This window comes from Macaca thibetana, chromosome 15, assembly GCF_024542745.1.
Source record: "Macaca thibetana thibetana isolate TM-01 chromosome 15, ASM2454274v1, whole genome shotgun sequence".
Taxonomy (NCBI): Eukaryota; Metazoa; Chordata; class Mammalia; order Primates; family Cercopithecidae; genus Macaca; species Macaca thibetana.
Genome location: NC_065592.1, coordinates 88,988,780 through 89,016,124, shown reverse-complemented (window position 1 = coordinate 89,016,124; position 27,345 = coordinate 88,988,780). Strand labels below are relative to the sequence as shown.

Here is a 27,345-nt window from a genome sequence, read left to right as displayed (position 1 = left end):
AATGCTTTAACTAGGGAGTAGGAATCAATGTATGCTGGTAAGCTTTCAAAAAGTGTAATGGGTAGAAAGTTTAATGGGTATAATCAGTAATTATGATTCATCAAAGTTTGCTTAATAATTCAGCACTTATAAAACAAAGGTTTTTTCTTAAGTAATGTTAAAAGATAAACCTTAGACAAATCAATCAGTTTATTACAGCAAAAAATGATTTATGAACCCAGCATCACTTAGAACCAGGAGAGGTTCAGAGAGCTCCACCCAGCAAAGTGGGCAGACAGTATTTGTCCAGAGAAAAGCAAGATGACGTATAGAAATAGCTTGATCGGGTACAGCTCAGCAGTTATCTTATTTGGGTACAGTATGATGAAGCATTTGCCTTATATGGTCATGGTCTGATCATTTGGCAACCTGTGATTGCTGAAGCTCAGCTGCTTTGATTGCCTGAGACTCAGCTAGTCTTTGCAAATAAGTTAGGTTGGAATTTTATTTACATACTATGTTAGGTTGTAGTTAGCTACCTAGGAACTCAAACTACAGAGAAAGCCTTAAGCCAAATGTGGTTTAACAATAAGAAAACATTTGTTACTGTAAGGATATTAAAAATTATTATAATTCAACACTACTTATGGAAGGGAGTTTCAAGATAATAACAACAACAGTAATAATGAAATTATAGCAATAGTGTTGTGGTAAATTATGACTAATAATGGCTTAATTTATTGAGTGCTTATTTGCATTACCTCATTTAACCTAATGACAGTCCTCCGAAGTAGATACTTTTTTGTTTGTTTTTTGTTTTGAGACACGATCTCCTTCAGTCACCCAGGCTGGAGTGCAGTGGCACGATCATGGCTCATTGCAGCCTCAGACTCCTGGGATTAAGCAATCCTCCCACCTCAGCCTCTCGAGTAGCTGGGACTATAGGTGTATGCCACCACACTCAGCTAAATTTTTTTATTTTTTTGTAGAGACGGGGTCTCATTGTGTTGTCCAAGCTGATCTCAAACTCCTAGGCTCAAGCAATATGCCTGCCTTGGCCCAAAGTGCTGAAATTACAGGCATGAGCCACCACGCCCAGCCTGAAGCAGATCCTGTTTACTGTTTCCATTGTATAGGAAAAACTGCTGAGGTTCAGGGAGGTCACATAAATTGTCTAAAGCAGGAACCAGCAAATATTGTTTATAAAGATTCAACTAGTAAATAGTTTAGGTTTCACTGGCCCTATGGTTTCAGTCACAACTACTCAACTCTGCCATTATAGAGTAAAAGCAGCCATAGGAAACATGCAAACAAGTAAGTGGCCGTGTTCTGATGAAACTTTTTTTTTGAGGCAGTCTCAGTCTGTTGCCCAGGCTGGAGTGCTGCGGTGCGATCTTGGCTCACTGCAACCTCTGCCTCCCCGTGCTCAAGCGATTCTCCCACCTAAGCCTCCCAAGTAGCTGGGACCACAGATATGTACCACCACACTTGGCTAAGTTTTTGTGTTTTTGGCAGAGACAGGGTTTGCCGTGTTTCCCAGACTGGTCTTGAACTCCTGAGATCAGGTGATCTGCCCACCTTGGCCTCCCAAAGTGCTGGGGTTACAGGCATGAGCCACCATGCCTGGCCTCTGATGAAACTTCATTTATGAAAACCGAAATTGAATTTCCTATGATTTTTATGTCGTAAAATATTCTCTTTTTGTTGAGAGGGAGTCTCACTCTGTTGCCCAGGCTAGAGTGCACTGGCATGATCTTGGCTCACTGCAGCCTCCACCTCCTGGGTCAAGTAATTCTCCTGCCTCCGCCTCCCAAGTAGCTGGGAATACAGGCATGCACCACCACACCTGGCTAATTTTTGTATTTTTAGTAGAGACGGGGTTTTACCACGTTGGCCAGGCTGGTCTTGAACTCCTGACCTCAAGTGATCTGCCTGCCTCAGCATCCCAAAGTGCTGGGATTACAGGTGTGAGCCACTGCGCCCAGCCAACATCATAAAATATTTTTATTTTTACATTTGTTTAACTACTTAAAAAAACATAGAAATCATTCTTCACTCAGGGGCTATAAAAAACAGACAGGCTTATGCCTGTAATTCCAGCTACTCAGGAAGCTGAAGCAAGAGGATTGCCTGAGGCAAGGAGTTCAAGATCAGCCTGGGCAACATAGGGAGACCCTGTCTCTGGAATTTTTTTTTTTTTAATTTAGCTAGGCACGGTAGCATGTGCCTATAGTCCTAGCTACTCCAGGGGCGGAGACAAGAGGATCACCTGAGCCCAGGAGTTCAAGGCTGTAGTGAGCTATGATCATGCCACTGCACTCCAGCCTGGGTGACAGAGTGAGTCCTAGCCTCTAAAAAAAATAAAAAAAAACTGACAGCAAGCTGACTTCAGCCACGAGCTATCATTTACCAACCTCAGGTCTAGGGTGACACAGCCTATAAATGATAGGCTCAGTCTTTGAAACCAATTGTCTGCCCAATTCTAAAGAAAACCTACATCAAGTACTGAATAATTGTATTCTACAGTTTCATCATGTAGGAACCCCTCTAAAGATCCTCCTTTGAATCCATTTACTTCAGTGTTAGCAACTTGTAGATCTGAAAAAGGAGACCACTAAGATGTATGATAGGTCTTTTCTCTACTAAAGGGTAGCATTTATGATAGAGGTATATGGCAAGTTCATTTTAAACAATGAGTTATTGGCAGTTTGGAGATTTCTCAAAGAACTTGAAACAGAACTACCGTTCGACCTGCCAGTCCCATTACTGGGTAAATACCCAAAGGAATATAAATCATTCTACCATAAAGACACATGCACATGTGTGTTCATCACAGCACTATTCACAATAGCAAAGACATGGAATCAACCTCGATGCCCATTAACAATGGATTGGATAAAACAAATGCAGAACATATACACTATATAGCAGCCATGAAAAAGAACTAAATCACTTCCTATGCAAAAACATGGATGGAGCTGGAGGTCATTATCATGAGTTATCCTAAGAAAACCAAATACCGCATGTTCTCACTTATAAGTGGGAACTGTACATTGAGTACACTCCAGACACCAGGGACTACTAGGGGGTGGAGGGTGGAGGAGAGTGAGGATCAAAAAACTACCTGTCAGCTACTATGCTCATTAACTAGGTGACAAAATAATCTGTACATCAAACCACTGTGACATGCAGTTTACCCATGTAAAAACCTGCACATGTACCCCTGAAACTAAAATAAAAGTTGGGGGAAAAAAATGAGTAATTTGTCTGTGCCAAGCACTGGATTGGGAAATAACAAGGCTCAATTGCTGTCCTTAAGGAGCACAAAGCCTTAAGCAGACATGGGCAGACAAGTGAACAGTTACAATACAGCATACAATTGTACTTTGAGGAGGTGATGACTCAAGGTGAGGGTGAGTTTGGGGGTATACCTGGTAGAGAGCGAAAGCTGATTATCTGCTTCAAGAGAGGCTTTGCAGAAGGAGGCCTTCCCTCGAGGTGAGTTTTGAAGGACTAGTAGGATTGGCCAGCTGAAATTAGGGAGAAGAGCAATCCAGGTTGAGGAAACAGGTAGACAAAACGCCAGATATAAATACATCAGTAAAGAGAGAACATGGCATGTTCAGAGAACTGTAAAATTCCAGTGAATATTAACATTGGAGCTGGAGGTTTTCCATTTGCATGACTACTTCTCCCTCTCAGTCACCCACTCAGTCTTTTATCAAAACCTTATTTTGCTCAACAACTCCACAGGAAGAAAAAGGCTTACTATAGCATATCACCGGTAATGTGTGTTGACCCAAGACCTATCAGGAGGAACAGAAGCTACTGTATGGAGAGGATGGTTGTTCACAGGTCTCTTGGACCCAGGGCCAAAATTGGAAGTAAAGTGTTAAAGATAGATGGATAGAGGAAACACCTCAAAAAAGCTTCTTACTAGAATGCACAGTAGTTGAACACAAGGCAGTACGGATGGTGCACAGCTCAGCAAGATCCCAGTAGACTACACAGACCTTTTCAGTTGAAACCATTCAAGAACATTAGACCCTTGATCAAGTTCTCTTTCAAGTGGAATGATACACTTTTTAAATTAGTTTGCCATTGCACAAGTAATAAGAAAATGCACTCTTGAGAAATGCATCCTATCATTACAGATAAGACCAAGTTCTTCCTTTAACAATTACCAATTCCTCTTCCTAATCCCCTTCCCCAGAGGCAAACTCCTTTATCAGTTTCATTGGTATCCTTCCAAGTTGTTCTCTGTGCATTTACACATATCTAAAACGAACACATTTAGATGAAAGCTGTTAGTAATTTAAATCCAGTTATTGGAACATATATTTGAATGTTGGTTCATCTAGAATAAATGTTCAACCTAAAACTTTAAAAACGACAACATTTTAAAAAATAAAACAAAGTTTTAAAAAGTGAGTTTACATATGTTTTTTTAGTATCATCAAACTTGGTAGATTCTGAAAGAACTAATGATAAGATTTTTGTTTGTTACAAACAAACAAGTAAACAGAGACAAACGAGTCATACAGCAGTGATTATTCAGAGTAGCAGGAAACACTGGGAGGCCGCACAATGTATGGCCAAGAGTGTGAATGCCAAAGTCAGACTGCCCAGATTAGTACAGGCTCTGCCATTTACTAATGGTGAGACTTTGGGCAAACACTTAACTGCTCCGTGTCTGTTTCCTTATCTTTGAAAAGTGGATGATAATAGTGTCTACCTCACTAGGCTGTAATAAGAAATACATGCATTCATATGTGTAAACCACTTAAAACAGCATTTGGCCAAATACTGCACGATCTCACTTATATGTAGCATCTAAAAAAGTTGAGCTTACAGAAGTAGAGAGTGGAATGGTCGTTACCAGAAGCTAGGGGTTGGGAGTGAGGAGATGTTGGTCAAAGACCACAAAATTTTGGTTAGGAGGCATACGTTCCAGAGCCCTATTGAACAATATGGTGACCATAGCTAATAACAATGTGTTGCATCCTAGAAAATTGCTAAGTGAGGAGATTTTCAGTATCAAAAAAAAGCATGTGAAGTAATACATATGTTAATTAGCTCAGTTTAGCCATTCCACAATATATACATATTTCAAAACATCGTGTTAAACATTTTTACATGGCAATTTAAAAAATAAATTTAAAAAACAAAACACCACCACCAACAACAACAAAACAGTGTCTGGTACATTGTAACTCATCAAATAATGTTAGCCTCTTTTCTTAGTAAGAGTGCTGGGGCAAGATGTTAAGTGTATCAGGATTTTCAAGAAAAGGCAATAGTCTTGGGATGGATAAGGTAGTGACTAATGATACATATTTTTTCTTTTTTTTTTTTTTTAGTTCAAAATTCAGCAGTAAAATTAAATATGTCAATAGCTTATCAGAACTCAGTGGGCTGATCCCAATGGATTGCATCCACATTCCAGAGAGCATCATCAAGTAAGTCCTGACGGTTTCAGAGATTTCTTAAGAAATAGTACTAGTTTGAGGCTGGGTGTGGTGGCTCATACCTGTAATCCTAGCACTCTGGGAGGCCAAGCGGTAGAATCAGTTGAGCCCAGGAGTTTGCCATCAGCCTGGACAACATAGCAAAACCCCATTCCTACTAAAAATACAAAAATTAGCCAGGCATGGTGGCATTTGCCTGTAGTCCAGCTATGCAGGAGGCTGAGATAGGATGATCACCTGAGCCTGGGAAGTCAAGGCTGCAGTGAGCCGTGATGATGCCACTGTACTCCAGCCTGGCAATGGGAGTGAGACCTTGTATCAAAAAAAAAAAAAAAAAAAAAAAAAAAAGTGTATGTTTGGAGAAGTGGGTTGGTAAAGAGGTCAGTTCTGGAACAGAGGGGAAATGGCATTATCTTATTTTTAAAACAATATTAAATATCCTCCAATAAATATAATTTTTTCCTATAATCTGTAGATAATTGTTGTGTTCTTTCAGATCCTCTTTCACATAATATTTTCCTGGGGTTATTTGATTATTGTTCATTTTTACCTTGAACTTTACTACCACTTTGGAAAAAGTAACAGCTACACTGGTTAACTGGTATACTGTCTCTACTGGTTAAGAGTATATCAGTTTCTTGTGTCTCCCATTCTGCACAGACACAAGATGGTCTTAGTATAGCTTGGATTTCTTTATTGTCTTATACAAAGTCATTTATCTGCATAACCCTAGGAAAATAGAAAGGATTCGCTCTCTGTTTTTTCTAAACCTTTTTTGTTTGTCCAGATTAAGTAGAGGGCATTTGCCCAGTGGTGGGTGAAGCGGTGAGGAATGGTTTTCTTGCTCAGTAGAGGGTAACGCAGTATCAGCGTCGGCATCCTGCATGGGTACTGAAGCTCTCAGGATGATGCTACAAAAATTAGGATAAAATTTAACAAAATAAATACTTGGAGCTGGGATTGTAAAACAGGGATATGGGAGAATGAACACTTGCATCTGGTACATTGTTGCAAAGAACGGTTGTTTTCTGTGTGTCATGTTTTTGTTTGTTTGGTTTTGTTTTTTTTGTCCACTGTATCTGAATCGTTAGCTCTTTTCATTTCATTTGAGTGGAGAGGGATTTAACCATTAGCTCAAAGAAAACAGACAAGTGTCATTCATCTTCCTCCATAAAATGGATGGCAAAATGTACCTCTCATTTGGGATTCCAAAAGAGTCCTCTCACTTTAAAAAAGAAGTTAATTAATTAAAAAGACCCAGCCTAGAAATTGGAAGGAAAGAATTCTCATGTAATGTGTGTCTATGATATGCCAAGCATAGCAGTACTCTATTTATATCATTTATTTGACTCCCATAGTAAACCCCTGTGTTACAGATGCAGGGGAGATAACTTAGTAAGAAGTTACTTAGGCACAGCGTAAGTAGGAACCAGGAAGAGATGGAACTGGAATTCAAATTCAAGTCAGCCTGGCACCAAAATTCCCATGTTCTTTTCTAGGAGATTCCTTTACCTCCCTTAGAGTATCCTTCAAAATTCAAAGCTCAGAAGTAGATGCATTTGGTTTTCCTACATAAGCAGTATCGGGCATGAACACAGGATACTGACTGGGCTTCCAGTGGTCAGTTGGCTCACTGAATCAAACGGAGTGTTCATAAGATCCTAATGATGGCTTCTACCCTCATTAGCTTCATAGCGTTTCCACAACCAGCACACCTCATAGCTCTGGGCTGCTGCCTCTAAAAGGTGTACCCCATTTTCAAAACCCACTTCTACTCTTTAAATTTAAAAAGTATGGAGGCAGGGAGGGATGCCTCACACCTGTAATCTTAGTACTTTGGGAGTCTGAGGAGGGTGGATAGCTTGAGTTCAGGAGTTCAAGACCAGCCTGGACAACATGGTGAGACCCTGTCTCTATGAAAAAAAAACACAGAAATTAGCCGGGTGTGGTAGCATGCACCTGTAGTCCTAGCTACTGAGGAGATTAAAGTAGGAGGATTGCTTGAGCCTGGGAGGCGGAAATTGCAGTGAGCCGAGATCGCACGACTGCCCTCAAGCCTGGGTGACAGAGTGAGACCCTGTCTCCAAAAAGAAAAAAAAAGGAAGAAGTAGTAGTATGGGAGTACTCACATTCGATAAGATGACAAGGACATTCTCCCTTCTAGTGGAATTGAGCATTGACCACTTTCCAAGTAAACACAGTAACCCTTCCATGGTGTGGCAGAGGCAATAGAATGAAAAGTGAATGAGCTTTAGAGACTTAGATTTGAACCTTCCCTCCAACCTCTCAATGTCTCTGAGACTTCAAGTCATCTATTAAAATGATTAATTAATTAAAATATTCTGAGTCTCAGCTTCAGCATCTGTAAAGTAAGGAAGTAAGTTGCACTTCCTGGAATGGTCCTGAGGGTTGAATGCAAACGGTACACAAAGCACTTTCAAAGCCTCCCAGCACAGAGTTTGCAATCCAGAATCTTATTTATCGTTACGCTTGTTGCTTTTAGAGACTGTCTGTCATAGGGCAAAGTTCAAGTGAGAAGTTAAGTATAGCCAGGACATTTTTTATTCATCTGCACACATCAGTTTTCAAGGGCTCCATTTGGGAGAAGTTGCTTCAGGAAGGGTTCTATTTGGAAAAATTTTTTTCTGGAGGAAGAAATGTACCACCATTCACATGCTGCCCACATGTCCGCGTGTTCTGTTTTCTGTAATTATCTCCTTGGGATGTCCTTTCTGCCATTTCTGTTACTGACCTTCATTGCCCCAATTTAATGTTATGCAAATTTCAAATGGATACAAGCCATGGCTCCTTTTTATCACTGAATAACATTCAAAGGATCTAATCTCAGCCACTCCCAAGACGAGTACTCAGCTGAGATGGCGCCTGTCATCAAAGGGCTTAAATGAAAGAAAAACTTGCTCAACCTAGAACCAAATTTATAATCATTGATCACAGTTGATTCTCATTATTTGTGGCAGTTATGTTCTATAAAGTCACTGCAAACACTTACTTAGGGAAAACTGAAATCGTGTTCCAAGGGAAAATACAGGGTGTTTGGTTCCTGCAAGCCCCTGGTCACAATGTTTTCATCAATCAGTCAATCATTCAATCAATATATAAACTTGTTTTATGTGTGTTTCTGTTTAAATGAACCTTACTTAGTATACATTGTTGATTTAGAACATTGAACTCATGGCCAACAGTATTGTAACTTGTGCATAAACGAAGCTTATCTAACACACATATTTTCTTCATAAGGCACATCACAGCCTTCCTGCACTTAGGAATACTAGACAGTATTTCAGCACTATGCTTGGAAGCCAATTTGAACAGCAAAATCACCAAGAAAAAATACACCAACAGTATTGTAACTTGTGCATAAACGAAGCTTATCTAACTCACATATTTTCTTCATAAGGCACATCACAACCTTCCTGCACTTGGGAATACTAGACAGTATTTCAGCACTATGCTTGGAAGCCAATTTGAACAGCAAAATCACCAAGGAAAAATACAAAAATGAGAAAAAAAAAAAAAGCACTAAATAGGTTGTGGAAAGGACAGTTGTTTACAGTATGAAACAAGAAGACAGAGGATCACACATTGCCAGGTGGCAACATGAACATTGGGCAACTCAGATTTTTCAGCACTCTGCACATGTCCACAAGTGACCCAAAAAGTACCTTGTATTGATTTCGTGGTTATAAATACATGTTAGTAAATAGGCAAATTTACAAATATAGAATCTGCAAATAATGAGGATTGACTGCATATATTTATCAATTATAAACATTGATTGTTATCTAATGAAAATAAGATGTCTCCCAAATGCCAATTTTATTATTACCGTCAGACATCACCTAATGACGGAGACATGTTCCGAGATGTGCGTCTTTAGATGCTTTCATCATTGTGCAGATATCATAGAGTGAACTTATACAAACCTAGGTGGCAGAGCCCCCTACACCACCCAGGCTATCTGCTATAACCTGTTGCTCCTAGGCTCCACACCTGCACAGCGTGTTACTGTACTGAATACTGCAGGCAGCTGTAACACAGTGGTAAGTATTCGTGTACCTAAACATAGATAAGATACTGTCAAATTATGGTATTCTAATTTATGGAACCACTACCATATAGGTGGTCCATTGCTGACCCAAATGACGTTACCTAGTGCATGACTGTATCTGGATAGGCGTTTTCTCTCATGATTTGACTGTCGTTTAAATCATTTACTTGTCGTTTTTTCCATCTGCTCATTTTCCTTATGGCACTCGTTTTTTATTTCGTAAGGTACGATGAAGAGAGATCTTATAAGAGAAGTGTGAGGTAAAATCTCCTGATCTCCTATTCACGCTGGATCCTGTGTGTGTACATCAGTGTCTTACTTGTGGGTGACCTCAACAAGCTACCAGAGCGAGAGGTCACTGTATCAGTCTTTTGTATGCCATTTCCAGTCTTTGTCCTGTGTGTAAAGCTGTTGAGGTCAACCTGATTTGCAACTGAAACCTACTAAACCAGATACATCCCTGACTTGGCCCAGGCTGCAAGCTCATTTGAACTGTACCCACCAGACTGACGTGGATGTTTTCAGCTCTATTCAGCCAGCATGTTTCTGATCCCTTTGCAACTTACACCTACCGTGTATGAAGGAATTTGCAAAGTAAATGTACATAAACACTGAATGGGAGGAAATGACAGTATATTTAATGGAAGGAGTGCGTCTCAGGACTCCAGAAGACAGTTTTGAAAAGCACATATGCACCACTTTTGTTTGGCTCTGCTTTGCTGAGTGTCTCATGCTCTGCTTGCTTCTTTTTTGTTTCTTTTCCGCACCAATAATTTTTGCTCCTGCAGACTGGATGAAGAACTGAGGGAAGCTTCAGAAGCAGCTAAGTAAGACTTGGTTTTCATTTAGTGGCTGGCGTGATGTTGGCTTGCATTTCAGAACTGAATTGGGAAAATCTGCATGCCTGGTGTTTTATTCCTGCTTCCTGATAATAATGCACTTTAGAAATTCTATTTCTCTGATGATAGATGTAATCTCTATTATTCTTACTACTGTCTATTTTTCCCCATGATCTTGGTTATACTGAGGAATGCATTTGTCACTATAGTTGTTGTTTTTAATATACACGCAATTCTAGGCACCACAACAGAAGAGCACATCACAGGCACCGCGACGTATAGTGTGACATCAAGATGATCATTAGGTTTTCAGGCAACAGAACCTCACTAATTCATACCAATGGGGAGGAATAATAGCACATCGAAATTTGGAAGATTTTTGTAGAATCAATTTCATGGCCTTCTATGAGTTAAAACAACACCACCTTACTTAATGACTTTGGAAATATTGCTTAACTAACATCCTCTGAGCTATTTTGATGAATAGAAAAACAAAAGTCATTGCCCACTATTGTTGAAGTATGATTCTCAAAAAGGCAAAATTATAACTCTCATGCAAATATAAAATGAACACATGCCAATGATTTTATTCAACTAATTATTTAATGCAGGAACCACTAAGGTGTTAAAGCCAGTTCAAAGAACATTTGAGCAGCTAGATATCTATAGATAATTTACAGAAGAGTATTTGGATAAGATTGTTGGGTTAGATACAAAACTGGTTAATAAACAACAGGGCAATAAACTGTAATATTGAGGTTGTCTTTTCCACTGGACAGAAATTATTTGCATCTCTGCTGGACAAAAACTACAAGTTAACCTCTGCCCCTATTGAGTTGTAAAATAGCCCAACCAATAGAAAGTCAGCCCCCTGTAATCCCAGCACTTTGGGAGGCTGAGGTGGGCGGATCACGAGGTCAGCAGATCGAGACCGTCCTGGCCAACATGGTGAAACCCTGTCTCTACTAAAAATACAAAAATTAGCTGGGCGTGGTGGCACGCACCTGTAGTCCCAGCTACTCAGGAGGCTGAGGCAGGAGAATCGCTTGAACCCGGGAGGTGGAGGTTGCAGTGAGCCGAGATCATGCCACTGCACTCCAGCCTGGGGACAGAGTGAGACTCCATCTCAAAAAAAAAAAAAAAAAAAAAAAATCCAGTTATTCTCTTTTCTCATTTCCAAGTTACAAAGACATTTTCTGATAATACATGTTAGATATAACCAAATACTATTTGAAAAGTTTGCTGTATTAAGTACATTTTCTTCCCCATTTTAAATGTTGCTTACACTGTTCATTTTTATAACCAGCTCCCATTTTAATAGACATTGCAAAAGCAGAAGGCCTGGACAATGTCCCAACAGCTATAAATTCTGAATAAATAATATCTAATAGACATTTTCTTCATAGTTGTAAATGCCAATTCCTCATTAAAACAATCAATTTAGACATTTTTCCCCTATGGTACATTTTTATTGTAAGTAACCTATATGATTATTTGCTTGTAGTGTGCCAATCTTTTGTGTTAAAAAATTAAAGGATAGGTTTTTGCTTTAGAAAGTTTAGCATTAGTGGAGTTTACTTTTATAATATTCTGATCTTCTCATTTTCTTTCAAGATAACTGACACCCAGTTAGACTAAAGAAACTCAAAACTGTGTAATTTTTTTATTCTAAAAAAAACTTCTTAGTCTTGATCCCAACTGTTACAAATAAGAAGTTGTTAAGTAAGGAAAATATTAGTTATCAAGGAACTGAGTGTTGGTGTAACATTCCTTTAGCATTTATCTGCACTCAAACTGCTTTGTGTCATGAGATTTCCTAGAGTGAGAACTCTCTGTGAGTTTTTCTTTCAGATTTATTTTTTCAGGATGATAACATATTTATGAAATTAAAGTGCTATTTTCAAGACAAAAGATGGGGGGAGAGAACATCAATGATTTTTCAGAGAAACCTATCATAAAGTCATATTGTCATGTTTCTTTCATTATTACCATGAAATCTTGCTTCTTTTAATAGATGTTTTTTCCTTCTATATTTCCCTCTATTTCTGCTTAGCTGCCACAGTCAAATGATTATTGTTTTTGGATAGTTTTGTAGCTTTCTCTTTTTTCTCTCACATCCACTATTTTGGTGACTCTTCCTTACCCCTACCAACCCTCTCCCGACGTGTTTAAATAGCTCAGATGGTCCTGAGACATTTTGATCTCCCTCCTAACGGAAGCACTATGCTCATGCCTAGTACATAGTAGATGCTCAGTAAATTTATGCTGCATAAATTAATGAATTTGCATCAGAGTCAGTTCATTGCTGTTGAGCAGTGGGTTCTCAAACTTTATTGTGCATTACAATGACCTGGAGCACATGGTAAAACAGAAAATTCCGTGTCTCACTCCCAAAGTTTCTGATTCATCAGCTCTAGAGTGGAGCCTAAAAAGCTGCACTTCTGGCCAGGTGAGGTTGCTCGTCCCTGTAACCCCAGGACTTTAGGAGGCTGAGAGGGGAGGATTGCTTGAGGCCAGGAGTTAGAGACCAGCCTGGGCAACATAGCAGGACCCCATCTCTACAAACAAAGTTTTTTTAATTAGCCAGGTATAGTGATATGTGCCTGCAGTCGCAGCTACATGGGAGGCTGAGGTGGGAGGATCCACTGAGCCCTGGAATTCAAGGTTGCAGTGAGTTAATTGATCTTACCAGTACACTCCAGCCTGGGCAACAGAGTGAGACCCTGTCTCAAGGAAAAAAAGTCTGCATTTCTAACAAGTTCCCAGTGATGCTGCTGCTGCTGCTGGTCTCAGGACCCAGCATTGAGAACCACTGCTTAAAAGTCAAGGGCCAAATAAAAATAATCAAATTTGTTTTAGAAGTGTATGCTCTTGCTTTGGATTCAGCAGGTAAGCCATCTGCCTGAAGAATCCTCCCTCTAGGATCTTTTGATCCTACCTTTTTGATGGTAACATCACATGTATGAGAAATTGAAATATATTTGCACATTTGAAAATGTGCACAGAGAAAGAATTCTCCTCTGTTGACCCCGGTGATTGGAATGCCTTACAATCCCACCATCTCGGCTACCAGCAACATTTTTTCAACTACCTTTTAGCCTCTGAAGTAGCCCCTGAATTCTAGGAGAGACTCTATGATAAACGTGATCACTGCAGATCTAGTGCTAGAAGCCAGATATACCCAGGTTCTTCCTGTTGACTGATGTGCCTGACTTTCCACATGACTTGTTCAGAAAGCTGCTGGCTGGGTCTAACCAAAGGCAAACGTACACTTGGTCAGGCAACAAAACCTATCTGTCCACTGTTTTGCTTTACGCCCACTAGTGTTTCCCAACATTCTCCCTCTCCCCTCACACACACACACACACACCCCCCACTCAAACTGCACCCCAACTCTAATTGATTTCAGAAGGTGATTTGCTCAGCCTGCCTTATCTTTTCTTTAAAACCTTACCTCTATACAGGAAAGAAAATATTATACTTCTGAAGGATAAATAGTATACATAGAACCATTATTATTTCGAAAATTGGGAAGCATCCTTGTGTTGCCTTTGGAGTGACAATATTAAAGGGTTTGCAAATTGCTGTTTTCCTTGGGAGGATTACTTGAAATTAAAAAGCAGAAAAGCTGAGTTTGGAAGATTGCCCTTTCTTGATTCCATTCCAGCTTTGCTTTTTTTTTTTTTTTTTTTTTTTTTTAAGCACACTGTCAACACTTACTTGACTGTCCTTGCTCACTGGAATTGCCAAATATTCCCTATGAAAATATCAGACCACCAGCAAGAAGGGTAGGGAGTGAGGAAGGAAGGTTGCTATCTCACCTGGGGAGATAGCCTCCTGTCGTTTTCAACCAAACACCTGACCTTCATCATGGATCCTCTTATGTGCAAACAGATAAATTAGCTTGTGAAATTATATTACAAAAAGGACAGCTGCACTTAAAAAGGATCATAGAAGCTCTTTAAATAGTGTTTGTTTGTCAATAATAAAATATTTATGGGAGGCCGGGCACAGTGGCTCACGCCTGTAATCCCAGCACTTTGGGAGGCCAAGGCAGGGGGATCGCTTGAGTTCAGGAGTTTGAGACCAGCCTGGGGCAACATGGCAAAACCCTACCCCTACCAAAAATATGAAAATTAGCCGGGCATGGAGGCCTGCAGCTGTAGTCCCAGCTACTTGGGTGGCTGAGGCAGGAGAATCGCTTGAACCTGGGAGGCAGAGGTTACAGTGAGCTGAGATAGCACCACTGCACTTCAGCCTAGGTGACAGAGCAAGACTCTGTCTCGAAAAAATAAAATATATGGGAGGGGTATAAAAGTTAAGGTGTAATGAGTATTCATCAAGAGTTAATAGAAAGCAAATTTGAAATTTGCTAACAGAGAAATCACACCAGTATGAAATATCAAAAACAGCTAATATTACACCAAAAAACATAAATTCCATAAAAACACTTTTATTTATTATTTTATAAGGTTACATTTGTTTTCTGAGCATACTCAGTTGAGGTAAATGGTAGGATCCATTTGTATCACCTGGACACAGCTCAGCTGTCTGGAGTGGTAAGTGTCCTGTTATTTCTGTAACAACAACGAGGAGAGCTGACGTTGACATTTTTTCTTTCAGTGTATTGGGAACTCCTCATTCTCGTGAAAACTGAAAATTAACTGTGTTCATGGGTGAATAAAATGAGGCCGCTTGAGAGGGATTTTCCTCTGTGTGTAAAGTATTTTATTATTTGGGGTACCAACACAATTTTGTAATATGTCCCCTGAATAAGACGAATTGAAAAGGCAGGGAAAAATGAGGACAGAAGAGACCACTGGAGGTATTTGGAGTTTTTAATCTTTGCTTTGTGTTTTTATATCATGGGCAATCACTTGTATTTCAAAACCGATGGTAAGGGTTACAGCTTAATCTCCTCATCTGTTCAGGTATGGATCGGTTCAGTATTAGTAATGGGACCACATTAAACAGTTTCAAATGCCTCAGATCTGTTGTGCTTTCACAGTGGTGACAGTGGGGAAATACTGACTGCTTCCTATTTTTTCCTTGCACTCAGAACTAGCTGCCTTTACAATGATCCAGAAATGTCTTCTATGGAGAAGGAGTAAGAATTCACCATCAATAGCAGCTATGTGGTTACTTGTAGTGTTGTATGGCTGGGCTCTGAAAGAAAATGCACTGAGGACTGGGTAAACCCTCTTTAGATGTTCAGCTTTCCTGTGCTCCGTTCCTGACATCAGAAACTCGAAGCAAATTTGCCAGCTTCACACCATTTCATTCACAATCACCCCTTAAATTTCTAAAGGACAACCTATGGACATGGCATTCTATTTTTCCAATCCAAAAATGAGAAGAAAATGATTAGGACCAGATGTAAGAACATTTGGGCAAGAGGAATGCAGTTCTGCTTTCTGAATGACATCATCTCTATTTTAATTAGTGGAAGTTGGAACTTCCATTTAATACTTTGGTGGATGGAGAGAAAATGTGCTTGTTTTGCAACGTCCAGGAGGAATTTGAGCCTGGATGAGACTGTAGGAATGATCTATTTGAAGGATTACCATCCTGTGAGAAGTAGAAATTGGACGTGTAGTGAGTTCTTACCACGTTCCAGACTGTAAAAAGCTTCACACGCAGTGTCTGATTTTAATCCTCAGAATAAGTTTATGAGGTGCATTTCACAGATGAGGAAAGAGAGGCATAGAGAGACGATCTGGCCAGTCCACTGTTTTACAGCTGTAAAAATGGCCCGGAGCTGGAATTTGGACCTTGGCAGTATAGCTCCAGGACAATGGTTTTTAAATCAGAAAGAGGTGATCTTAATGCTAGATGGGTGTACCACCTCCGATTTAATGAAAGACAAAACTACTCACCTAAGAGAACAGAGTGAATTAGTGGCCAAGTCAGTTTCAGGGAATAAACTGTGGTCACCAACAAACTTTCAGAGAGAACTTGGTCATCCAACAGGGAGCTTCTAATTTGGTTTGAGTTGTGGAGAATTTAACCTTGTCCTTGTTCCTAGGAATCAGGAAGCAGAGGGAAAAATCAATTTTAAATGTGTCTCGTCTCTATTGCCACTTTTTGCTGTCTTTGGACCTCCTTTCCGTTGAAGTCCAAAAGGAAGCTGGAAAATTAGAGTGAAATAGCTCCACATTTGCCATGTTGACCTTGCAGCTTAGAGGAAGTTTAGGCACAAAAACTCCAGAGACAGTCCCAACTGAAAAAGTGCACAAAGAACAAAGACTGGGCCAATTCTGGATGCATGCCTATGAGTTAGCCCTGCTCCGCAAGGAACATTTATTTTTTCTAAATAAAAATTTTAAAAAAGAACAAAGACTATAGAGAGACTTTTGAAATCACACAGCTATTTTTCCAAAGGTCACTGTCGTGATGAAGTTGTTGATGAAGACAACAACTGCTTCAAGGAAATTGGCACACGAAATTCTGCAAAGCAGTAATACCTCAATTCCCCAGCCCACGATAATTCTTTTTGCAACTATTTCTTCCCTCAGCAAAACAGCAGCCCCTTGAGCAGTTAACAGAGCCCACAGTTAACAAGCAGCGTAGAGGGCACACGTGGAAGCCCAGCCAATGGCTGGCCCATTGCTGCTACATCTTAGGGCTTACCCACTTCTTTGCTTGCCTTGTCTGTCTTGCTCCTTATTCCTATGTAGGGCTGTTTTGGTTGGGAAGAGGGCAAGCGTTGCTTCCTGTCTGGGTTCATTCCAGGGCCGGGCATGGAGGAGGGAGGGATACTACAAATTGTTATTGTTACTTCCCACTTTTTAGAAGAACACATTCTTCTCAAGGCTTCCCTTTCTTCAGCCCTCTCTTTCCTGAGCCCTTAAGAGGCACATGATCACAGTGTGGATGATGAGATTGGGATAAGGGTCAAGAGTAGCCAAGAATTTTGTTTTTTTGTTTTTTTTTCTGACTTCCAGTCCTGGATTTCTGGCTTTCTTTGGTATTAGAATGAGGGCTTCATTTACTTCTGGCTCCTTTACACTGTAGGCCATCAAGGACAGAGGAGCGTTCTGTGTGGAAGCATTTTACACCTTCCAGAGCTAGTGTTGAACGAATACACTGCAGAATGGGCAAGGGTTCTTCCAGTGGGCTCGATCAGTCCAAGAATAAGATGGAGTGTGTGCTGTTACCATAGTGGTCTCTCATTTTTCTCAGAGACAGAAGAGAAGGTTATGCCGATTTTCTTCTTCTTACATAAAATGCAAATGTTTTTATTCATCATTAAACAATATTGTCAGACAGTTTGTAAGGAACCTCATTTAATACATGTTAGACACAAAAATGGCCTATTGTAAAATTATCAGAAGGTTGCTCTGTCTCAGGAAAAAAGTTGCCTATAGAAAACTAAGCCCATTTGCCCAAAGATTAAGAATATTCAATTCTGATTAAAAGTATTTTTTTCCCAAAAAGGATACTTTTTATTTCTTTATTTATTTTTAAATAGCCCTGGGTGCTTGTCTCCTTCCCTTTTAGGTTTGGATTTTATGAATTCCTTCATGTTCCAAAACTTGCAACATGCCTTTTTATATTTTTATATATTTATTTAAAGTACCATGATCAAGGGTGGCTCTATTTGAGGAAGCTTAAATTAGCATCATTGTTAACAGCTTTGTTAACTCCACAACATTGCTGTTCTCTCAAATATTAACCTTCCAAGTGGTTTCCTGTATTTACTTATAAGAAAATCGTTCACTTTTGACTATTTCATTTCATAAACTGGGTAAACAGGTTCCAGTCTTTTAGCTTTTGGGTTAACAAACGCTGAAGGGATGAATTAAATCCTAGAAGATTTACAAAAAAGTCAGTACGAGAAATAATCGAGATGGGCATCCTGGTGTAAGTGTTAGCTCAGGGGCCTGATGGTGAAACAAGGTGACCATGTTCTTTTAAGCTTCCAAGACTGTTTCAAATATTCTGACTCACTCTCGCAGTTTTTAGACAATGTGCCTCAAATTTTGGTTGAGTAAATATTCTCTTGGTCTGTGGGAGAAAGTCAACCAACACCGTGAGAGAAAGAATCAAATTTCCGGTCACCAAATCAAACTTACTACAGATTTCTGGGAACAGGAAGGACATTTTAAAAGCAAAAACAAGACTTTTTTTAAATGACCTGTTTAGTAAAGGTGTGTAAGAAAAAGATCTCAGGGTCACAGTGGATAAAAAGAGGATACCTCTAAAGTAAACTCTGCAGGTAAGAAAACAAGTCAGAGGGCCTAAAAACTAGAAATATTCATAATGATTTGGCTTCCTAAAGGAAACACGATTGTTGCAAGTAGGCTAATAAAGCAATGAGCTATTTTCCCATTTAAAAAAAACACTGAGGGTCAGGCGCATTGGCTCACGCCTGTAATCCCAGCACTCTGGGAGGCCGAGGCAGGCGAATCATGAGGTCAAGAGATCGAGATCATCCTGGCCAACATGGTGAAACCCCGTGTCACTAAAAATACAAAAAATTAGCTGGGTTTGGTGGCGTCCACCTGTAGTCCCAGCACTCAGGAGGCTGAGGCAGGAGAATTGCTTGAACCCAGGAGGCGGAGGTTGTAGTAAGCCAAGATCATACCACTGAACTCCAGCCTGCTGACAGAGCAAGACTCCGTCTCAAAAAAAACAAAAAATACAAAACAACAACAACAAAAACCACTGAGGTACTATTGCGGCTAGTCATAACAGACATTATGATATGTTCACTATGTACAATTGAAAATGCCTTAGACTTATTCTTTAGCAAGCTATGAGGTATGACTGTTCCATTTTACAGATACAGAAATGGGAACTTAGAGAAGGTAGGTGACTTGGCCAAGTCGCCACTGCTAATAAGCGATGGAATTGCTGACTATATTTCAAAGGAAAGATACTTTACTACTGTAAACTGGATGGGCAGGCAGTGTGAATTACCAGTGGCTTTATCTGCAAAACTTCTAGAATGAACACTGCTCAGCTGCTGCAAATTCCACAAGTAAAGCACAGTAACCTTTGCAACATGTAAGCTTATGGCTCAGGGGCAGAGATAAGCAAAATCCACAGATAAGTGCCAAATCACCCATTTCAAACTAATAATTTCTCTTTTATCACAACTGAAATTCTTCCTCTATTTACTGGCTTTTGGTTTTCTTCCTCTTGCGTGGATGCGGTAGGAAGTTGTGCTATGTTCACTAAGAGGCAGAAGAAAAACATGTGATTCAAGTAAGTTTTAGGCCTACTCCTCAGATATTTGGGAACCCATTTGACCTTCTGAAAAACAAGCTTTTCTTTAGTTATAAACATCCATCTCAGTAAGGTAGGCTAACCTCTTTCAGTCAAATCCTTTGGCTCCTAGAAAATGTTTGGTGTTTTTTTATTGTTTACCATTTCTTACTATTTAGTGCTTGTCAGACATTACTTACTTGAGGCAGAACATTTGTTTGCTTCACAAGGAAAGGTGATTTATTAAAAATAAATAAAATGGCATGATTTCCAGAATACACTAATGCTCCTTATCTTAATTGACTTTGGGAATGAGCCTTTACATGAGTTTTTTTACCTCCCTAGATCATTCTGAAAAGGTGTAAAATGCTTCCAGAAACAATTTTGTAAAACTAAACAGATTTCACAAGTTGGAGAAAAGCCTGACAAGAGGAGGATTGGGTTTTACCAGATTTTTCTATTATAAGAAACTTGCATGACTTAAAATATTTTCAGTATGTCCTTTGAGGAAAAAAGCAAACACAGTGCTACCCAAATCATTACTAAATGTTTCTCATTTGGGTTCCATGTTTCTCTCTCTTTTTCTTTTCTTCACAGTATTGACTTGAAGCTGAAAGAAAAGCCCTAGTTGGCCACGCTGGAAGAAGAGGATGCTTTTCTGGTTCATGGTTCTGTTGAAACTTATCTACCTGAAAGAGACAGGGCTGATGTTACGTTTTTCCACGTTGCACTACCTGGTGCCATTCTAAATTTCTAAGGGGAAAAATAGGAAGAAAGTTTGTTTACTCTTAACGTATTTTGTGAAATCGTGTGTACTTTCCTATTTTGCCAATTATGTGCCTCAAAGATTTTAGTTGAGCCTTAGCAAGAAAGTACGACCTTCCATTTCAATACTTCGTTGACACAGTGCGGTGATATTTTGTCCCTTACACAGGTGTTTACCAGTAAGATACCTTTAATCCACTGTAAATATTAGTGGATTTGTTTCCATAGATTAGCTGGATTACCCTTTGGTGATTGCATTAGGTTTAAAGGACACAGGGCTCAACTCCTCCCAGGAAAGTTACCCCTGTGCGACTCCACCTTTAAAATCCTAAGCCTGACTAGGACAGCCATAAACCACACAAGGTATAAAACCATCATCAGCTAAGTGCCCACTTTGTTCTTGTTTACCAGAATCTCCTTTAACTTCTCAAAGGGAAGCCGGGCTTTCTAATCCACATCAACTTTATTTTAGTTGTCAGATTGGTCATTACATTTTATGTAAATTGGTCTTTTAACAGATCATTTTTCTGATGAATGTTGGTGACCTCCACATTGCGAAATTTAAGAATGAGCGTTGCAAGTTTGGTAGCTCTCTGAGCTTCAAGCCATAAACTCAGCTCAAGATGTTACCTTATAAGTGCCAAGAGCTCAAGTGCAAGGTGGCCTACTCAAAAATCATTTGGTAGCATTCAGTTATCCATGAATTCTTCTCTCGCATGCATTATAAAAAGTGATCTGCTTTAAAACACTATAATCTGATCACAGGCTTAAAATTAAATATGAGTATGTACTTTCATGTACAAAATATTTCCTTTATAGTCTTCATATGCCCTGTAAAATGCCGACAAGATTTCAAGTCTGTAGGCCTCTAGCGGGGTGGGGTGGCAAACCACAGCTAACTCTAGCTCACCACTGCAAGCTCAGAATGGCTTTTATATTTTGGGTTGGAAAACAAATTTTTGAATACTTCATGACACATGAAAATTATTCAAATGTTAGTACCCATAAATAAAGTGTTACTGAAACACAGCCACACAAACTTGTTTTTGTGCTGTCTACAGCTACTTTCACACTACAACTGCAGAGCTGAGCAGTTCAACAGACCGTATGTCCCACAATGCCTAAAACGTTGAGTATGTTTACAGAAAAAGTTTGCTGACCCCTGCTCTAGCAAACGCATCCTTTCCTAGTCCACCCCAATTTGTATTTAGTTTCCCTAACAGAACGGACAAATGAGGCTGCAAACTAATTTATTTTTGTCAAAAATAAATGTTTTGACATCCACAGACAGTAAAATAGAAGAAATAGCCTGCTGAAAAAGATGAGGAGCCCTAGCCACAAAATCACTGCTTAGGTTGCAATTGTCAAAAATGAAGCCTTCTTAGAAGCACCTCTTTAGTATTTACAGGTGTTGGCTGAAGTCCGCACCTCACTCTGGGAACTATTCTTTGTCTCCAGTGTCTCCTATTACAAAGAAGCTGGCAGAAATGAAAATGAAGGGGAGAGAGGGGCTCCCCCCTAGTCTCTTGGTGGAAAATTCACTAGGGAGAGCTGTCCAGGATACTTGGAGCTCTTGGTAGAAGGAGCCTGTAACTGCTTGGAAGTAGACGTCATTGCACAGGTGACTGAGTTTCTCTGACCTCATTGCTTCATGTCTGTCTCCTCCTGTCCTCCTGCATGTGCTCCCACACACACGGGTCGGCCCTCTTTCCTCCATAAGCCTCCATCATTTTCTCTTTTCTCCTCTTGATTGAGATACAAAAGCGAGTATCTTGTTGAATTGTATGTTCTATTGGATCTCCTCCCTCATAACACCTGGCTTGTTGGACAGAAAAACCCTACAGCCCACCCTCTCCCATAGCCCCTTCTCCACTTTTGAAAGCCCAAATTACGCCTCTCCCAGAACACAGTGTTGACATAAACACAGTTACCCAATATTCCTGTTTGTTCACCTATTTGCTACTTTCACTCAGTAGCATCCCATTTTGTAAAATGAATTGCATGGTCACCCTGTCACAGGAAGTAATGAAGAATCCAGTGTTCAGTGTAGTGGTGCAAACCTGAGGGCGTAGAGCTGTTCATAGAGGGCTCCTGTTATAGCCAAACAGACACAGCGACAATCTCACCATATATATATATATATATTTAACTTGTCCAGCTTATCTATGGAAAACTACTCAGGTGGTATGCTGTTTGAAGCCTCATCTTCCTATATGAAAATTGTGGGCATTTATCCCAAAGATCTTGTTGCAGCTGTTCTGTGGTCTGCAAAACCACTCTGATATTTAGGTATCTGCTATTTTATTATCTTAAAAAGACAATTTAATTGCATGTGCTAGAGAAAAGCTACCATGTAAATTCACCCCAAGTAAATAGAATCCTAGATGAATCCTAGAAAAATGATCCCTAAGCAGATAGGTAGACAGAGGTAAACATTCACAGGATTCAGCTCTCTAGCTCTTGCATTCTGAGCATTCTTGCTTTGGTTCTGACTTCTGGGAACTGCTTTGCATTTCCCCTATAGATCTGTAGTTTAAGGGAACCAAGGGGTCACTGGGGCAAAAGCATTGTTTCTCAAAGCTCCTTGATTAAGAGAACAGAAATCTGCACAGAAGATACTGTCAAGGAATGAGAAAATTTGTTTGAGGGCAGTAGCTCAGTGTGGAAGAAAATCCTGAAGCTTCTGTTGAAACCGTACAATGTTCTGTGGGGTTACTCTCTAAGGCATTCTCTGAGGTGTGTGAGGAAGTCACTACTCCTAGCCTTTGTTCAGATATAATTTTAAATATTCAGTTATGGTACTATGTTTGCAACTCTCATCTTGTCACAATGCCTCAGTAGTTTGTTCCCTTAGAAACATTTAGATGTGCACAAATTAATCTTTTATATATCTAAAGGTTTTTCTATCATGTATTGGGTTGCTCAGAATAAAGTATCTATTAGACTTTGTTTTGGTAAATAAATTCTCCCTGTTGTAGATTAATATAAAATCTGTAATGACATAATATATCTATATAGCCTTGCTGTATAATTCAGAAATAAAAATTGATTCTGCATGTTATGGTTTTCTTTCTTTCAATCAGCAAGAATCTTTCTCTGGTTTCACTTTGCAGCAATTTTATCTGGACATCAGTCTAGCTTGGCACTTGGTACTGGAGAACGGTGTACATTTTGGCTTTTCTGGACACCCAAACTTTATTCTTTCTTCATTTTTGCCTTTCCTATCTCAGAGTTCAATACGCCAAGCTTTCAAACTGTGTTGTTTACTCTTTGGATAAGTGATTTCTTACTTTGGAAACATCTCCATGTTTCATGGTTACTTGATTTTTGTCTTTTCCTCTCTCTGCTCCTTGCCTTTTTATGGCATATATTTATTTTTAAATTAAAATGTATTAAATATCATTTTATTTTTAGTTGGGGTTTTCCCCCCCATTTTCACAACCTTTAGGCAAAACCAGAGTTGAGAATCACCACTGTGCTTTTTTTTTTTTTTTTTTTAGACAGAGTTTCGCTCTTTTTGCCCGGGCTGGAGTGCAATGGCGTAATCTCGGCTCACTGCAAACTCCGCCTCCCGGGTTCAAGCGATTCTCCTGCCTCAGCCTCCCGAGTAGCTGGGATTACAGGCGTGTGCCACCACCCCGGCTAATTTTGTGTTTTTAGTAGAGACAGGGTTTCTCCATGTTGATCAGGCTGGTCTTGAACTCCCGACCTCAGGTGATCCACCTGCCTCGGCCTCCCAAAGTGCTGGGACTACAAGCATGAGCCACCGCGCGCGGCCACCACTGTGCTATTTTTTTAACTTAATAAACACATGTGTACCCCTGAGAAAATTGTTGGACTAGTCAAAGGAGAAATTGCTCTACAAAAAGTGAGATGTTGCATGTTCTCATGATCTAAAAATGAGTGATGGTAGGTATTGTCCTCTACCCAAGAAAGGGATGAAGCAGAAGAACAGGCTGACAAGTAATTGCAGGCAAAGGAAGGATATTCAACTACAAGAGGTACTGCTACATTCATTCTGCTCTCGTACCTAACTATGGTGGTGGAAACTGGAGGCGGGCTAGGTGTCCAGCGCTAGGGACAGGGCTGGGTAAATCGTGCTGAATACACCCTATGGTATACCACAGCTGTGAGAAGCAACAAACTATGTGTTCATAAAGCAACACTTAAATCATAGGGTAGAGTGGAAAAAGAACAAACTCCATGTTTATAGCATAGTGCCACTTACATAACTTAAACATACACACACAAAACTACGTATTATCCAAAATCCATGTGTATTTAAGGACTTAACACACTCATTTGAGTAAGGGTAGGGCATGGAGTTCAGGGATAAAGTTGGGGGCCTAATTAAAAATCAAAATCATAAGGGGTCTTTTATAAGCTGAAGTTAAAAATAAAGTGATGACAACGTAAGCCTTCAGTCATTGAAGCCAAGACTTTCAGTCATAGATTACAGAAAAGCTGTGTTTGGGCACTGTGGGTCCCCAAGGAGCCATTCCCTTCTACGGGCTTCCCCTGTGTGTGCCGTGTCCCCGTGCTGGCTGTGTCCGTGTGCTGCAGAGTGCCCGAAGCCCGCCCCGGGTTGCATCATCCTATGCAGTCATGGAGCTTTTAATTCAGAGCTGGTGCCTTTTGACACATCCATCCTCAAACAGCTGTGGGCTTTATGGAGCAAGCAGATTGCCTCACGAGACTGATTTTCCTAGATAGTTTCATTCACATCCATTCAAAAGAACTCTCTTAGGCAAAATTATTTCTTCTCGATATATAACCATTCCAATGATACTTAGATGTTAGACACCAGTAACTGCTACCCATGATCTCTCTAGCCTTACCTATAGTGAGGGACCTGTAGCCCTTAACACTGGATCATGCTTCCCTAGTGAAACTTCCTCCTTAGACCAGTGAGCTGAATTACATTGCTTTCCCACTGTATTCAATATCTATTGCTGTATTAACAAATTACAGTTGATTCTCATTTTCCACAGTAGTTATGTCCTATAAAGTCACCAAGAACACTGAGTTAGTGAATACTGATCCGTCACTCCTGGGGTAACCGGTCAATACATAAGTTTGTTCTATGTGTTTTTCAGTTTAAAGATTTCTTATTTAATGTATATTTTTCACTTGATAACACTGAATTCACAGCCAACAACCTGAATATAACTCACGCCTGAATGAAGCTTCTGCAACAGGTGTTTTCTCCATAAGGCACCTCACAGCCTTCTTGCATTTAGGAATACCAAATAGCCCCTCATCACTAGCTTGGGGGCCATTTTAAACAGTGAAATCAACAAAAAGCCCAACAATGCAAAAAACAAAAACACAAATACAGGAAACTACATAGACTGTGAAAAGGATACTTGTTGCTGAGAGCTGAAACAAGAAGACAGAGCCTCACCTTGTGCGACCTCAGCAGGGAACGTGTATCTCAGGCCAAATTTTTCACTGCTCTGCACATACCTGTAAATGAATGTGGAAGTTTTGAGTATTGATTTTAGGGATACAAATAAATTTTAGCAAGTAGGCAAATTTGCAAGTGCAAAATCTGTGAATAATGAAGATCGACTGTATTCCAAAACTTAGTGGCTTAAAACAACACACATTTATAATCTCAGTTTCTGTGAGTGAGAAATCCAGACATACCTTAGCTGGGTCCTCCGCTTCAGGGCCTCTCACAGGTGCAATCAAGGAGTCTCTAACAAGACACAATCAAAGTCCATCTGGGACAGAATCTGCTTCCACGCTTAACCTCATGATCATCAGCAGGATTCAGTTTCTCTGTGGTTGCTGGACTGAGCACCTCATTCCTTGCCGGCTGTTATCTAAAGGCTGCTCTCAGTTCTTTGCCTCATGGGTCCCTCCAGCACAGAAGCTTTTTTATATTGAAACCAATGAGAAAGACTGCTAGGAACTTACAAGTTTTTGCAACCTACCACAGAATTGACATCCTCTCACTGTTGCTCTATTCTGTTGGTTAGAGGTAAGTCACCGGCACAGTGGCTCATGCCTATAATCTCAGCACTTTGGGAGGCTGAGGCAGGTGGATAGTTTGAGCTCAGGAACTTGAAACCAGCCTGGGCAACATGGAAAGACCCTGTCTCCACAAAAAATATAAAAATTAGCCAGGCGAGATGGCACTTGCCTGCGGTCTCAGCTACTCAGGAGGCTGAGGTAGGAGGATCTCTTGAGCCTGGGAGGTCAAGGCTGCAGTGAGCCATGATTGCCCCACTGCACTCCAACCTGGGTGACAGAGCAAGACGCTATCTCCAAAAAGTAAAAATTTAAAAGAAGTCAGTCACTAGCTCTAGCCACACTGAAAAGGAGACTAGGACACAGGGTGTAACTATCAAGAGATAGGGATGATTGGAGTCTACCTGGAAACTGTGCCCACCACACACCTGGTGCCTTCTACAAGTTCCTCTTTGAGCTCCTCTGTTTTACCTGTTAGGGAAGGTGTTTCTCGATGTTCAGATGGAGCCTTTTCTGCTGTTTCTCCATGACTTCAACTAGCACAACTCTTCAGATTATTCAAAGCCTGGTTTCAATCTCAGACTACAAACTCCCACAATCATTTCTCTGTGCCCCCTCCAATCTCTGAGGAGGGGTGTGGTAAATGCTCACTTCCCCAAGCTGATGAGACCATTTCTGTACTATCTCATTGTCTTTGAAATCACACATACTGGGATTCAACCTATTGGAAAGGGTCATCTCCTTCCCATTAATCCCAGCAGAAGACCCGGGGCTGCATTTCACTGGACCAAGTTAGTTGCTTGTCTATGAGCCAACCACTGCAACAAAAGGGGTGGATTATGCAGGCTTAGTTGGGCCTGGGTCATATCTTTACCCTTGGAGAGAGAGAAGGGAATCAGCCCCAACCAAGCCATAGTGACTGAAGTAGGGGAGTTGTGTTTCTGCAAAGGAAAATTAGTTTTCAAAAAGAAGTGGAATTAAATACCAGGCAAGATCAACAGATTCCCAGTTAGGGCATCTGAGCTGGCCTTGAAGCCTA

General features: G+C 40.2%; 1 protein-coding gene and 1 long non-coding RNA gene across 14 annotated transcripts in view; one reads left to right on the top strand and one right to left on the bottom strand.

Annotated features, from left to right (window-relative positions):
• Window positions 1–20,276, top strand: part of PRUNE2 (prune homolog 2 with BCH domain) — a 295,976-nt gene extending 275,700 nt beyond the window's left edge. For 4 of the 13 annotated variants that reach the window (XM_050761076.1, XM_050761085.1, XM_050761083.1 and 1 more), the window contains 4 exons: window positions 5,340–5,438; window positions 10,305–10,343; window positions 15,415–15,462; window positions 20,163–20,276. In XM_050761076.1, the coding sequence (XP_050617033.1) occupies window positions 5,340–5,438; window positions 10,305–10,343; window positions 15,415–15,462; window positions 20,163–20,193 (217 nt within the window). In that variant the 3' untranslated portion in view covers window positions 20,194–20,276. Of the gene's footprint in view, window positions 1–5,339; window positions 5,443–9,740; window positions 9,777–10,304; window positions 10,344–15,414; window positions 19,963–20,162 lie in introns of those variants that run through there. The other 9 variants (XM_050761086.1, XM_050761077.1, XM_050761087.1 and 6 more) reach the window with 7 other exon arrangements.
• Window positions 16,238–26,081, bottom strand: LOC126937557 (uncharacterized). Its single transcript, XR_007719773.1, has 3 exons — window positions 25,980–26,081; window positions 25,735–25,796; window positions 16,238–16,376 (listed from the first exon to the last, which is right to left on the bottom strand). It is a non-coding gene; the product is annotated as an uncharacterized LOC126937557 (long non-coding RNA).
• Between the last annotated feature and the right edge of the window lie 1,264 nt (window positions 26,082–27,345).